Consider the following 15,261-nt stretch of genomic DNA (forward strand, 5'->3'; position numbering starts at 1 on the left):
ACATTCCTGTATGTTTGTTGTACCATACCAACATGGAGATAAAGGAAAGGAACTATTTAAGAAACATATTACACTTCGACTATGAACAGTTTGGTCCCAGTCTTAAATTAAGAAGTAATGGAAGATGCAGGATCATGTTTCATTTATCCGATAGATGTTCTATTGCCCAAATCCTCCACCTATAGGTAGTGTTTCCTTTTTCAGAAAGAACGAAAAATAGTATTGTAGTCATATTAGTGGTAGTGTAGATTGTTTGTAATGTCACCAGTTTTTGTAACATAAAGTGAGCACTCCAAAGTGTGATTCATCAAAAAAACAAAAACAAAACTATGATAGAATACTAGGATATAAACAGATGTTTGTGAGTCCTTGTGTGGTACTTATTCTCATGTTTATTACTTTCTGTAGGATGATAAATGAACATGAAAATAAAGTAACTATTGAGTAATTGCAGTTTTCTGGTTGTGTGTGTATTCTGTTAATCAATCTGGCATACCAGAGGCAAAGGATGAACAATACACAAATACATCTAAGACGGTTTTGGAACACACTAGTTCTATGAGCTAAGTTTGCTCCTCATCATTGTATAATACAATACACCTTTCTCATGCGGCGGCCATGATAGATCTAAAACGAGTTCAATGTGGCAAACAAAAGGCTGTCCATCATAATTAGCAGTTCGACTAATGGTAGCCTGCCAATTAGGAAATTGACCAATAAGTGAATGGCTGCAAATTCGTTAAAAATTTGCATTATTATGTTGTTATTTTGCATCTCTTAAGGGACTATGGGGTCAGTCTACACTACTCCAAATTGCTACATCTTTCGGTGCATAACACTTCTTGTAATATTTATTATTCTATCTTATATCATGAAAATTTGTGTGGTTTGGGGGAAAACTAAATGGGACCTGATTTTAGAAATAAGTTTTGTCTGTTTGCCTCATTGACCTCTTCTTCGATCTATCATGGCCGCCGCGTGAGAAAGGTGTATTCAGGACACCTTCCTTCAGAGTATTCGTTAAGCACGGATTAGGCTCCAGTTTGTTTTTAAACATCTTTTCAGCCGCGTTAGTAAAATTTACTACTTCGTTAGGCTTTCTTACTATATGGCAAGTTTGGCTGGCAGGTACAAAAACCTAATAAAACAGAAAACCCAACAAAAACTAAAAAGGTGTTGTAAATCAACCAGAGCTCAACATTTGTTTGTAGAGTACAGTGGAACTTTCATTTTACATAATTATAAGCTATTGACTGCCAAAAAGGCTTTGCAAAAATAGTTGAGTTGCTATCCAACGCTGCACTGCAGCACCACCTATCAGCTTAAAATGGAACAGCAGTCATGGGACATGCTTAGATGACAAGGATGACCCTGAGAAAGTGTGATTTCCAATATTACTATTACATCCAGACTGTTGCTATTTTTGTGACGATGGAAGGATAGTAATAGCCTGGGTACCATCTGTATTCTACCGCGGCATCTTACACTCGCTACCCATAAAAAATTGCTAGGATAGTAAAGCAGTGGGTGAACTCATGTACCATCTCGCGTCCTTGGTTATTGAGCTGACTGGAAAGGAAAGCTGCTCATTCTTAACTCTCCAAGCAGAAGTTTCCATCCAACTGTTTTTTGGCATTTTTATCTTTGTACCATTTTCTCAATGTTTGTGAGACAAGAGCAGTGACCACCAATAGAAATCTGCTCAGGCAATAATGTAAAAATTAGCAAGTTCAGGGTGTCAAAATCTCATCCGCGAACATTCCAGGTCATATTAAAGAACTCACCCCACACAGCAGCCCGCTATCTTAAGTGTCCAAAAGTCTGATTTTTAAAAATTACGACCAGCGGAAGTTGCCGCAGCCTTCAAATATACCGCCATCTTAGATTTTCATGACGTCATTTTAGGGACCGACCACTTCAAATTAGGGGTCAGCACAGGCCTAAAGAATGGACCAAAACCTTGTGTTTTTACCTTACCTGAACGTCTGCACCCTACACTGTCTCACCAATATGAAATGTTTCTTAAATTTTCCTGTTACAAGTCAAAAATTGGATAGAAGAATGTATGGACTCAAATTGGGCCTTCTGCAGCTGCGTCAATTAGGGTCATTGCCCACAAATGACAAAGAAAATGGTACAAAATAAAGCGTGATAAAAACGCCTTCATTAAGGCTTCAAAAACAGCCGGAGCCAAACCTCTGCTTGGACAGTACTCATTCTTTGCCAAAATGAACATCATTAATGTTTAACCAAAATACTTTCTTAGTGTACCTCTACTTTTGTATTCAAGATATATTAAAGTAGTGGTTTTGTGCATGAAGATACATTGCTTCTATATATTTATATACATATATATATAGCTATGCAAGTGCCAGAAGGCAAAGACAGAAATGCACGAGCTGTATTTTGCTCCACTGTGAATTCAGATTTTCTTGTTGCAATTCAAAATAAATTCAGAACATATAGTTATTGAGTTAATTACCAATGCCTTTGTCCAGACAACCGTAAATCTTGAAGTACATAAGTCTATTGTTCAATGTTGAGGGACAAAATGACATACAAAAAATGTTGTAAAAATGTAGATATCTTTTCACTCTATATACAAGGTACACATACAATGTAGCAATGTACAATAAGAGCTGTTGTAATATAAATGCAACATGCACTAAAACACTCATCAGAAACCATCAGGATTACAACATATTTCCTGAGGGGAAACCAGTTAATAACACACCCATCAAAAACCCAATTCAACACACACTGGCTAAAATCTTCCCAGTTAATGTTGGATATCATCCACTACATGTCAAATCTATTTGGAACAGCTCCAAACAGAAGTCTGTTGATAAAACACATCATCATGGAAATCGACCATTATGAGCAAAATAACATATGACCGATTTACAACATGTAGTACCTATAAAATCACATCAAAACTTCGGGGGATGCCATGATTGTACAGTGAACTAATATACATAGAATTTACCCATGTAACATTTACAATTGCTGACTAGATAGATGCTGTACCATGAAACTAATGAGTGGCATTTTATACATTTCTCATGAGAAATACTTAATACATTTCTATAAATTTTCTCATTAAGTACAACATAATACGTTTCAATCTTTCAATGAAATCAGCTAGGCCAGCTATACATTTTTATAAAATGATAATTTCAAAAGAATGTAAAACTCAACAATGATTTGTGCAATAAAATATTTTACAAATACATATACCGGTAAGGACATTTTCTATGATAAAACACAGCAGCTTAGAAGTACCAACAACTTTTTGTCAACTGCAGAAAAAGGTTTACACCAAGACCACATCCCAATAGTTTTGCTATAGTTTGATGCATGTTCAATAACTTTCATTTGACAACTTTTATTTTCCCTATTACTATAATTGAATCATCAGCATCTAAATAGATTTAAGTACACGGTAGGTATAATGCAGAGCAAGCATTCCTACCCGTAGATCTAAATTCTCTACAGCCAAGACCTTAATACTGACAGTACATTATACAGTATTTGATACTATGCCATTGCCTACAAAGTTGGATAAAAACATGCTAGATGAATGCATTCATGTAATACTCTAAAGTCAATATCTTACTGGGATTTATCTCAATCCTCCCAATAATGCAGGTGTTCAGATTCACCTGTCCACGGGTGTGTACGGGAATACCTTGGTGACAGTACCAATACCTTTAGTCCTGCCCTCCCTGAACAGCAGCCTGGTGCCCTCCCGCAGGTACTCTGGATGTTTGACAAACCTGAAGCGCATGTTTCTCTTCTGATTGATGGTGATGTAACCCTGCAGAACAGATACACGGCAGTATGAAGACAACTGTTCTTCTGGTGACTGACAGTCTTTAATCTGCATCTTGCTGGAGCCAGCAACCTCAAGCAGTCTAAAAGGGGATTTAGATTCTACTTCCAGGCAGAATTAATCAATCTTAATGTCATTTGTTCCATTGGTTACATGTAGTGGGAAAATACTAAACAGATACTTTGTTGTGCACATATATCTTGGCATTCAATGTGCTGAAAAGTCATCTATGTATGATACTTACATCCTCCACTTCATCAATGATGGCTGTCTGGCAGACGTTCCCCACATGGACGGTAGTCTGGAAGCCCTTACAGATGTAGGTTGTGTGGAACAGCAGCAGGACCTCTGCCTCAAACTCCAGACACGACACAGGCTGCAGCTCAGGGCTCAGCAGCACCATGCCCTGCAGCACAAACACCTCACTTTATTGTTTGTTTGTTTGTTTATTTTTATTTCACCAGGGTTACATATTGCCAATTTAGGCATTTTTCAAAGTTCCCTGGGGGGCAACCCCCGTACATACATTCAACATAAAAGCAATTGATACGATATCAAATAACATAAATGGTAACATAGCGAGAACTAACAAAAATTAACACAACTTAGCTTACAAATGGTAAAGTAAAACAAATCAGTTATACAACGTAAGCATAATATAACTCAAAATCATAATCAAAATGAGATAAATGGAAATAAATGGAGATTTGCATACCAATGTGAACAAAACAAGTACTAAGCATGTAGGGCCACACACAGAAAACTGGTCAGTAAAGTCAAGCGGATGGTCCTATAAAAGTAGTGCTAGAATGTTGCAAAACATCAAGAAGAGCATACCTTTCTGAGAACAGTCCTGTCCACATCTCCAAGAGCTAGAGTTGCCGTCTGGCCTGCTTTGACCACTCTGCAGGGTGCCCTGTTTCTGTGGACAGTGTTGACTGAAACAGGGAGGAAGCTACCAGCCTCGTTAGGCCCTATAAGCAGGCTGTCTCCCTCCCGTGCCACTCCCCTGTACAGTGTCCCTCCCACCACAGTCCCAGCCCCTGGCACAGTGTACATCTCATCAACCTATGAACAGAGAGAACTAAGTTTAGTATGCTAATTTATGAAATCCCTCAAAAACCTCATCTCAACAAAAAAATCTGATGTTGTTGTAAAAAAATAAATGTCTCAGGAATCAACATCAGCAGTCATTCATCATAGGAATACAGTGACAAAAAATTACCTTTGCAATTGATTTTTTTTCCCAATATCTAAAAAGATGCTATCAATAGGGTGCTAAAACCTTCAAGCTTGATGTCTCGATAAATTTTAAAGAAGAGCCATAAACAAAGCCAAAGACCATGACCTGACCTGGTATTCTGTAAGCTCCTGCATGAGTTGCTCCTGCTCCTTGCCTGAGTGTGGAGGGGGCAGCACGTTCAGGAACCGTCGCAGCAAGTCCAGGTTCTCACCACTTACACTTGATATTCTGAAGATGGGGGTTATTCTGAAACAGGTAAATACCTCTTAGAATTTGGAACCATGGCTCAACAGTACATTCATCTACTTTTGTTTAAAATACACAGCCTTAGAAAAACATGCATGCAATAAATAAATGTGATTTTTTCTATTTCATGTCCTCACATTATTTTCTTTAATTCCACATCTTTGAACAATCATTTGAAACCCATGTTCCGTCCTGACCTGTCAGTGTTAAAGTTAGCAGCAGCAGTGATGGCATCGTCCTCATTCTCTATCCTGAGGGGTATCCTGTTACAGCCAGGAGACTTCAGCACTCGCTCCACCTGTTTCAGTGTGCGTTCTGTCACCGCTGCAGAGCACAGGTCAGTCTTGCTGATGACGATGAAAATGGGAAGCTTTAGGGCTAGTGCCAGACCAAGATGCTCCTTGGTCATCCCAACTGTGATAGGGAACAAGCATTTGAAACATGAAACTTTTGCACAATGCAGTCTAGAAACTTCAGGGTATTGGTTATGATATTAGGAATTACTGAATTACAGTCAAGTCTTCTTGAGCAAGAGATATCAGAACAAAGCAGTTAGCTCCCTACAATTTGTCCAGAAAGTATTTTACATAATACAGAAAGTGCCTACCTATCCCAGTGTTAGCACTGATGACCAGCATAGTGTAGTCAGGGTTATAGCCTGTCAGCCCAAATATGGTGGTTTTGAGGTACTTCTGGTGACCCGCAAGGTCAATAAAGGTGATCAGTTTGGATGCACTCTCACAGATTTCAGCTGCTGTGCGATTCTCATTGTAGTTGATGACCTGTGAATGTGATATGACATTATGCTAGATACATGTACCTATATGTATGATTTAAGTTACCGAAATCCATATTGACTTCTTAGTAACAATTACTAATTACTAACCTGAAAAGTATAAAGGCAAGAAAACAGTACAGAAATGAGAAGACATTAAAATGAATGGTACTGTATATGTTCTACACTTACATTTCCATGACTGTCGAAACCCAGAATCTCATGTCCAATGCTAGAGGTCCTGCCTGACTGGATCTCATGCAGATGTCTGAACATGTTGAGCCTGGCTCGACCCCGCCCGTTGTCCAACTCCCCCTGAGTCAGAACACCCAGCAGAGTACTCTTTCCTGCATCCACATTCCCCAGAACAGCCAAGCGCAGGTCTAGGAACTAAAGGTAAAACAAACCAAAGTTACTTATTCAGTAAAACTTCATATCATCCCAGAAAGTTTGCATTCTTGACTTTAAAAAATTATCAATTACACAGATGAAAGAAAATAGCATTTTGTACAAGCTTACTTGCTGATCATCAGGCACTTTCCTAACCAGCACCTCTGCTGCCTTGCGAATTTCCTCGTCACCTTCAATGTCCCTCTCTCTTAGAATTGAAGTGGTAGCACCAAGTCTGGTAAACATAATCATCAGATTGTCACTAAAATGTTACAAAGTGATGGCATATGATGAAGTTATGTCTCATTAATCTCATTCCTGAGAGACTAACATATGATTTTTTTTAACTGACAATTTATTCTAGAACCATGATACACCAAATATTACACATATACTAATGATATAGTTTCTGTATTGACAATGCATTGACCCATTGGTACCATTAATAACATATAATTCATAGATTCAAGTATATCAAGTGTGGGATAAGACCATACCAAAATAAACACAGTAAGAACACCTACTTCTCTGCCATCCTGTTGAGGGTATAGAGGGACCGTTTGAGCTCGTCCTCGGTGAGGCCTGCCATCATCCCGCTGTCCTCCACCCCAATCTCATAGATGGCCTCCCCACCGCCCTCCTGCAGCCGCCATTTCATCTGGGTCACCAGGTGCTCAAACCGTGACGGAGATGGATTCAGCAACTTCAGCTGTTATACAAGCAGTACAAGGGTGGATTACTAACAAAAAATCATCTGATCAACATGGCTGACAATTGTATGAAAGCTGGAATAGTCTTGAGGTGATGTAACAGGTGGGCAATCAGTCATATTGCACAATCACTTGTGTGATGCAAGGCATAGCAATACCATATATGTACATGTACAGTGTCTTCCCTTTAACCACTGTGGCCCCTTTGACTGCCCTTAAGTAACCAGAATGACATTTTGAAACATGAAACCAAAAAACATTACAGACCCCAGTTTAGGACCTGATGGTCATATCATTGCAATAGGTAGATTTCTATGCAGCGATAAGGAAATGATTTGCACCAGGGAGTTTTGCTATCCTGTCATTAAGACCATGTACAAAAAAACATGCTAGTACAAGAGATGCTGTATTTTGCTGAGGTTTTTCTTCATCCATGACGAATGTCATGGGGCTACTCAAGCTATAAATAATGAAACCCGGTATGTTGGGCATGTCAGCAACTCGCTGGCACTGTTTATCAACACTGCAGTATCATAACATTCTAGTACGTACCTTGTACTCAACATTGCCTTCTTCAACCTGGAAGAAAGAAAAAAACATGATTTAGAGAACACTTGAAATGAGATCTTTTCTTTATCTGCTAATATTACCACCTACCAGTGTCGTAAATCACGGTCCTTTGTTTGACAACACTGGCGCCCTGTCTAGGGTTACATGCACCTTAGCAACGCCGCAAGTCACCTTGGGCGACGAGAAAATGCACGCGCAATAGACGACGGAGAATCAACTTGCTTCTGTGCATTTTACTTTCAGAAAAGTGGGAATTTGAATGGACAGTTGGAAATAGTCTGAAAAACAGTCTGCGTGGCAAATGTAGGTCACGACGATCCATAGCCCCTCCCCCAACTCACCATCACAATAACAACACTATCAATGTCATTGCAATAAAAATGCGTGTGCTGTCCGTTTTAACACAAATGTCATCACTGTTTTACACAACCATCAATCTGAACAACATCGAAAATAAATAAAAATCGCCGGCCGGCAAAATTATCTGTTTACCTCAGGCGGGAGCCGGGGCCTAAGGTCCAGGCTGGTTGGTCTGGAGGGCCGCCGCTTCTTTTTCTCCGACCTGGGCTCGCTTTCGTCCCCAAACAGGCTGCACATAGGATCCATGACTCTTCTACCCTCGTATCATTCCACCTACCACACTAAAAGCAACACAGAAATGTTGCAAGCTGCCGAAATAGGTCCAAGGACCTTCTATTTTCATAATCGAGCCGCCATCTTGCATCACTCTGTGATTACAACAAAGTGCCCGGATGTGTGTGATGTCATTCATGTTTGGCAACTGACAGGGGGCTGTGCCTTATATATAGCGTGAGATGTATACTACCGGTAGATGCCATTTTAATGTACTGTACCTTTAATATTGGCTAGATTTTTACGAATCAAACGTTATAAGTTTATGAAATATCCCACTGTCCTTGCCTATGCGAATGACAGCAGGCAGGTTAAATGGTGACCCTGCATATGGCAAATCAACATGTCTACTTGCATGTGATAGATGCGATGGTACATGTATCATGGCATCCAAATGTACATCACTGTGATAATTCATCTTTCAGTCACATTCCCACCATCTGGTTTCTTTTCCCATAATTATGCACACTGCCATTGCATGACAAGGTAGATCGTTTACACAGTTCAATTTACATTTCCTGTTAATGTTCTTATATCCAACTAGGCCCATATAACTATACCTTTGTTTTCAACAAAGCCTCCTTTTTTTCTATGATTTTCAAAAAAAACATATGCAGTGCTTTTCATAACAACACACAACTTGCTTTCCAGTTTCTTTATTCCTGTGCATGTGCAAAACATGTGATTGTTTCTACTCTCATGTTCAGTCATCACAAAGGTTCAACATTGGAGAGATGTGAAACCGGTACACATTGCATGGAATACAGTATGTACACTTCCCAGGAACATCCCTTCTACAAAGTTACATGCTGCAGTCACAGAAACAAATGTAACAATTCAACTATACATGTAGCTCGGTTTCAACAAGAGCTGGGGAAACCCAAAGGCCACATCAGTTCAATCCTGTGGTTACCACTCTACTGATGTAACACTCAAACAGGAGTAGAGGTTTCAAGTAGGGAAAAATCCTTCAGTCACACAGAAATTTAACATTTTGCCAGTCTGCAATAAAATCACAGGTCATGTGAAAAGCAACTGTAATATACAATCAATGCCAACATCTCTAATAACTGCAGGGATGTAATTACCCTAGAAAGCTATCCTTAAAATCAAAACTGGTGTCATCTGGAGGTAACACCTAAGCTCTACTGTATATTATGAGTGTTTCACACAAAAATACACACAATCTACATACTTTTCCTTTTAACTGTGACCTTCAATTACTGTTACAGTTCAGACTGAAGAATGAACATTGCTTACTTTTATTTTTACAAGTTAAGATTATGGCACATGCATTTAGAGAAAGTTAACAATCTTCAGGCAATGAAGCATCTAGAAGCCTTCTGCCTTTAAATGACCATGCAAAAGCATACACTTACGAGTGCACATTTAGCTTTAACCCCAAAGCAAAGTATTTTCTTTGAAATGTTCTATTTAGTACACATACTTCGTGACTTCTTCTGGTGCACTAGAATAAAACACTGAATACAAAATTTCACTCCCCAAATGTGACGTCAGCAAACAAAAGCACATGGAAATAGTGGTAACCAGTTAGGACATAAATATATCTCTACCAAAACATACATTTTCTCCTCTCACTGCTGCCAAATGTGTTCTACATCAGAGTGATAACATTAGGTTAAGTAGTACCGCTGGTGATATAAAATTGTCACTGTGTTCCAACCATAACCATGGTATCTTCAGAAAACAATGCTTAACTTTTGAAAATACCCCCACAGATTCCCCTGCAGTAAGAAACAACAACGTATGTGCTTGCTACACAAGTAGCTGCCTTGTCTTTGTCCCTTTTTTTCTTTTAGTTCTTCCACATAATCTTTGCTATTATTCAAGGTAAGCTTTGCTATCAATCTTAATACAATTAAGGAAAAACAGAAGACATAGAATACAGCCTAATACTTGTAGTTTACAGTATATGCAAAATCCAAGTCTTGGAAGCTTCAACTAAGTAACACAATAGAATGCTTGAACCACATCTACATTGTTAACTTGCCAAGGTTGAGAAGTAACACATGAAAAACAATATAGAACAGATCTCTTTCACTGGTAAGAAAGCCATGATGTGTGAAGATGAAAGACGAGTTTATTCATATTCTAAGTTACATACTTCTATCTTCTAATTACCCTCAATAAAATCTGTCTCTCATGCTTTGCATCAGTATCCTTACTCACTATATAGATATCAATATTTTGAACTACGTCCCTATACTTTCTAATATCACTACTCTATACAATTTGTTTTCATCATGCCCTTCTGTGGCCATGTCTCCTATTCCAATACTATCATCAAAGTAGAACACAAGGTGTAAGGCATTCTACATTTTGTGAATGTAAGCTTGCGTCCTTTCATGCAAGAAATTTGCAAAGACAACCTTGATATATTTTTGCATTACCGCTTAAAGGTAGTAAAGAATCAAGGCCAAGCTGATACAGACAGGTAAACTTCTCTGACACAAACCATGTGTTCTTCATTGTACATGTATGGCTCTTGGTGGATAAAATTTAGCAACAACCAAGCAAAGGGCATCTTGTCTAATCATCTTTATAACTTTCAGTGTTACTGACCTGAAAAGAATATCTTTACACCAGAGAAGAATACTCTCCCTTGATTGGATCATATTGCTCTTGTCCACTTGACATAAGTACCAGCCACTTCCATTTTTCTCTGCTCTCACTGTTGCCTTCTGACTCTCCCAACACTTCCATCCTCCAATCTGTCAAATACTATCAAATATAACACATCCTCTCAGTCAAACTAGTAAGATTGGAAAGAGAACATACCTTTAAAAATCAGGACTTGTACTTTGCTACGGATTGACACACTGACATGCTTTACATGACCAGGTCTCAAAATCACATTGCTAACTTCGGGATGCTAAAAGCTGTTCTGATGATTTGGATGATATGTTAAGGCAATTGCCATGCCTTATCTTTGTACAAATGTCATACATGTAGTCCTAAGTGCTGTACAATGACAAAGTCCCTTCCATAAAAACACATAATGTGACTTAAATCCAAATGAGAGTTAAGGGTCCACAGGTACACAAGTGCACTAACGAGAGTAAATACTTTTCTCCACTTGATGTTTACTTCTTGCCCTTGCCAGGCAAGCCGGTTCTTGGAGGCGTGACAGGTCGGCCAGAATTCAGGCCACCATACTGGTACTTTGCCTTCTTCTCTGATGGCTTAAGGATCTGAAATCAAAATTTCACAGTAAAGCATACTGCAAGCAGACTTATGTCATGGTGCTACATGTTTAAGAGTTCCTCACATGAGATTTAAAATTCAATACTACTGCATGGATTGAACCATACCATGGAGGGGACAAACTTCCTGTAGCTCATAGTCTTTCTGGACTATCTAAAGCATAAGATTGAAGTCCAGTCACCTTTACTGCACATAAACAAAGCATTGATCAGGCTACCTTAAAGATGCTAACCACCAAAGGACAAGAGTATGGGAAAATAGGGTCCACTTTAACTGCCTTCAAATTCCACAAATGAACACATTTGCTGCTGACAGTGTTTTGTCAATTTTCTACAGGTTTAAAAGATGCTAGCAGTATGTTGGACAGTCCTTACCTGGAAGGAGCACATGAGGGTCTCATCCACGCTCATCATGCCTCCAGCATTGTCAAACTCCCCACAGTAGTTGGGGGCTGAGAACAGCGTTACCAGCTGTCGTTTGGCAAAGAACTCGTACCCATCCTCTACAACCTAGAGACAACATAACAGTTCTTAAGATAAGGACAATTGGGAGGTTGCACCTGCTACAGAATCAAAAGAAACAACTGTCCTCAAATGTCCTGACAAAGCTCCTTCTATAATATAACTTCAAGATTTTTGGTCCAAGGTTCAATTTACATCTATTTGTCTTTTAATGCAAGTGGTCCTTCATTGTGTAGTTTTTCCACACACACCTGATGTGCTCTGCAGATGAGGTCAAAGTCATGTCTGTTGAGGAATTTACTGACTACGTCTGCACCAAATGTGAAAGAGACTCCACGGTCGTTCTCTCCCCAACCCTGCACATCCTTGTCCGGGTCTGACCACAACAGGTCACACAGGAGACCTGCAGAGGTGATGATATTAGTGATATTATCATAGCAAATCTTTACCAACTGCATTCTTTGCTATAACTTAAAAAAAATATCCTGGAATTAGGAGCCATAACCCTTAACAATTGCCAGGTGTCTCTTCAAAGTACTGAAGAACATACCAATGAAAAGACAACTCAATTTCACATCAAATAAAAATCAACATATCCACTACAAAAAGTGACATAATGGGGGAGGATGATCGTACATGCTATTGACTTCTACAAACAAGACACAGCAATGTGACATCTCATCATTTGTAGTGCTTGTGGGAAAAACATAACAATCAGAACGTAACAGTTGCTGAGACTTTTTAAACACAACTGTTGAAGTCTAAGTATATATATACAGACCTGTGTCTGGTACATCAGTCGGCCTCATAATGCGGCGGATCTGCTCCATGGATTGTAGGTCAGGGGACAGTCCTGAAACACAATAGTTTGATTTATTGTAAATGTACCATGAATAATGTTCTTTCAAGACTCAGATATCTCAAATTGGACTAATGAATCAACCACAAGTCTACCTGGAATGAAGGAGTACAATATCAATAACAATGTGCTGAATGCAAAATATTACATACCAAACTCTGTAATATTGATTATCACTAAATACATGGTACAATAGTCCACTTGTTAATCAACCTTTTGATTAATAAAAAAAGTCAATTCTTCTAAGAATAGAGATAAAGCACTTGCTGGTGCATATATGCACAGACTATTGATAGCAGCTGTAATCAAAACAGCCTGTATAACATGTTGACTAACTGCTCATTAGGATTTAAATGACAAGTCCACATTTTCTCATCTGTAATACCATGGTTACCTTAATAGATCAGGGCTCGAAATACCACATGCATATGCAAGTTTGTGCAAGTAAAATTGGTGTGGTGCAAGTAAGTTTAGACCAAACTTGCACCAGTGCAAGTTACTTTTGTCCTCTAATACCTGACATTAGAAAAAGCTTACACACACCGAGAATATTGTCTGTCATTGAAAGGTAAAAGAAAATAACACTGAATAAAAAAAAGCCTAAATTTGTTATTTCTAAATTTGGTTAGATATCCAGGTAAACTATTTTTTTAAACAAATCCATCTCTACAATGCTAATGATTCCTAAGGTGCTGTCTTACCTTGATTTGCATATGAGTTACATTTGCATACTAAATATGTTCAACTGGTTTTTCCAGTTATATGTATTGTATTGAGTTGTTCTACCACTTCATTCTGGAGATGCTTAAGACTAGTTACTGTGATGGATGTCACTCGAAGAGTCCAGAAGAAAGGATCTTATCGAGTTGTAGACATTGAATTGTCTTTAATTGAGGCTAAATTCACAGTTTTTATGAAACAGTTTATACAATTTCAAACCAAAAATAAAATACGCTACTGAAAAACAAATATCCAAACATGTGGTCTTTACCGGTATGTATCCCCATTTACTACTAGTCACGTACATTTGCAAATTTTCAGAAGAGGAGATAAGGGTTTAACAGTTCACTATTTTGGGTTGTGCAAGTAAGTTTCTTTTGGTGCAAGTTACCTTTGGCTTAACTTGCACAGGTGCAAGTTGACTGAAAAGTGTATTTCGAGCCCTGTAGATCCATTTCTCAGAAACAGTATGATTACACTCAAAATCCTTTTCCTCTGTAAATGTCAAAGTAGAACAAACAACACTGCTCCATCACCTGTACATACAATCTCTTAAGAAAGAAGCTTCCCATTAAAGCGTCCTTGTCACACACTAAATATTGACCAAATGATTAAGCGCTTGAGGTGTTTCTTCTTGTATGGACTAAATCTGTCACCTCCATTCCTACTCTTTACATAGCTTTAAGGTTCCATGGGATATCACAATCAATGGGAAACTGAATTCGGCAGAGGGAGGGAAAGTTAGAATCATGCCTGTTTTATCAATTATCAATTAATGATAAAAATAATTGCCATATCTTAAAGCCACTGACTAATGCAATGTTTATCCAAAATAGACTGTTCCAGGAAATGTTTTAAGTTAGTAACTAGAGTTCCACGAACACATACCTTTGCCAAATAAACCAGGTTTGTTAGGGACCTGACGTTATTTATTGGGGGGAGGGGGCTGGTGCAAAATAGGTCTGGTAAAAAATTTTTCAATGGCCCCCCCCCGCCCCAAAAAATTTTTCAATGGCCCCCCCCTCGCCCACAAAAATTTTTCAATGGCCCCCCCCCCACAAATTTTTCCTTGCCTTTTCCATTACACACAGTCTATCATTACATAATATAGCAATAACAATAGCGGCAGCGTTGTTTGAACGTGACGACGATCGGCCCGGGGTGTCAAGACCCGCGCATCAACAAATTACGCACGTTGGAGTCCTGCTGGGGCATATGTTATCTCCCAAAGTTTTACAACAGCCGAGTTTTCATTTTGATGACATATATACAAACATGTAGCACTTGATGTTGTTACACTCACGCTGCAACGGTTATAAGACTTACCTTGTCTGATATCACTTCTCCGATCTACGTGAAAAAAGTCTCTGTTAAAGGCCGTCCAGGGATCAGAGGGCCGAAGGCCCGACCGGTCTCGGGGTTAGGGGCATGCTACCCGGGAAATATTGATATTTTTGACCCTCTAAAACGAAATTTCCCGCATTCTGTGATGCAAAAAAATTTGGATTTTATGCGTCCACATCAACGAAGAGAAAAGCGGGCGGGGAGGGGCGGTAATCCAACTTGGGCGATCTTTTCCACTACCACACATGTACGA

The 15,261-nt window shown here is 38.9% G+C and overlaps 3 protein-coding genes across 6 annotated transcripts in view; 1 reads left to right on the forward strand and 2 right to left on the reverse strand.

Annotated features, from left to right (window-relative positions):
- LOC118426180 (heat shock protein HSP 90-alpha-like) overlaps positions 1 to 453 on the forward strand; it is a 5,688-nt gene extending 5,235 nt beyond the window's left edge. The window contains exon 5 of the mRNA XM_035835453.1: positions 3 to 453. The gene's annotated coding sequence lies outside the window, so the exon portion shown is untranslated. The remainder of the gene's footprint in view (positions 1 to 2) is intronic.
- Positions 454 to 2,387: 1,934 nt separating this feature from the next.
- Positions 2,388 to 8,517, reverse strand: LOC118426206 (GTP-binding protein 2-like). The gene is made up of 11 exons (XM_035835475.1): positions 8,259 to 8,517; positions 7,749 to 7,775; positions 7,011 to 7,195; positions 6,616 to 6,721; positions 6,289 to 6,486; positions 5,929 to 6,103; positions 5,519 to 5,735; positions 5,186 to 5,321; positions 4,670 to 4,900; positions 4,077 to 4,238; positions 2,388 to 3,817 (listed from the first exon to the last, which is right to left on the reverse strand). Exons 1-11 carry the CDS (start codon positions 8,370 to 8,372, stop codon positions 3,659 to 3,661), a joined length of 1,710 nt encoding a protein of 569 aa, XP_035691368.1. The 5' UTR covers positions 8,373 to 8,517; the 3' UTR covers positions 2,388 to 3,658.
- Positions 8,518 to 9,039: 522 nt separating this feature from the next.
- The window catches only part of LOC118426326 (serine/threonine-protein phosphatase PP1-beta catalytic subunit-like), a 25,286-nt gene continuing 19,064 nt past the window's right edge, over positions 9,040 to 15,261 (reverse strand). For 2 of the 4 annotated variants that reach the window (XM_035835653.1, XM_035835663.1), the window contains exons 4-7: positions 12,867 to 12,938; positions 12,337 to 12,488; positions 11,999 to 12,133; positions 10,912 to 11,611 (exon numbers count right to left, since the gene is read on the reverse strand). In XM_035835653.1, coding sequence (XP_035691546.1) covers positions 11,504 to 11,611; positions 11,999 to 12,133; positions 12,337 to 12,488; positions 12,867 to 12,938 — 467 coding nt within the window. In that variant the 3' untranslated portion in view covers positions 10,912 to 11,503. Of the gene's footprint in view, positions 11,612 to 11,998; positions 12,134 to 12,336; positions 12,489 to 12,866; positions 12,939 to 15,261 lie in introns of all 4 variants that reach the window. The other 2 variants (XM_035835647.1, XM_035835639.1) reach the window with 2 other exon arrangements.

This window comes from Branchiostoma floridae, chromosome 1 (assembly GCF_000003815.2).
Source record: "Branchiostoma floridae strain S238N-H82 chromosome 1, Bfl_VNyyK, whole genome shotgun sequence".
NCBI classification, from domain to species: domain Eukaryota; kingdom Metazoa; phylum Chordata; class Leptocardii; order Amphioxiformes; family Branchiostomatidae; genus Branchiostoma; species Branchiostoma floridae.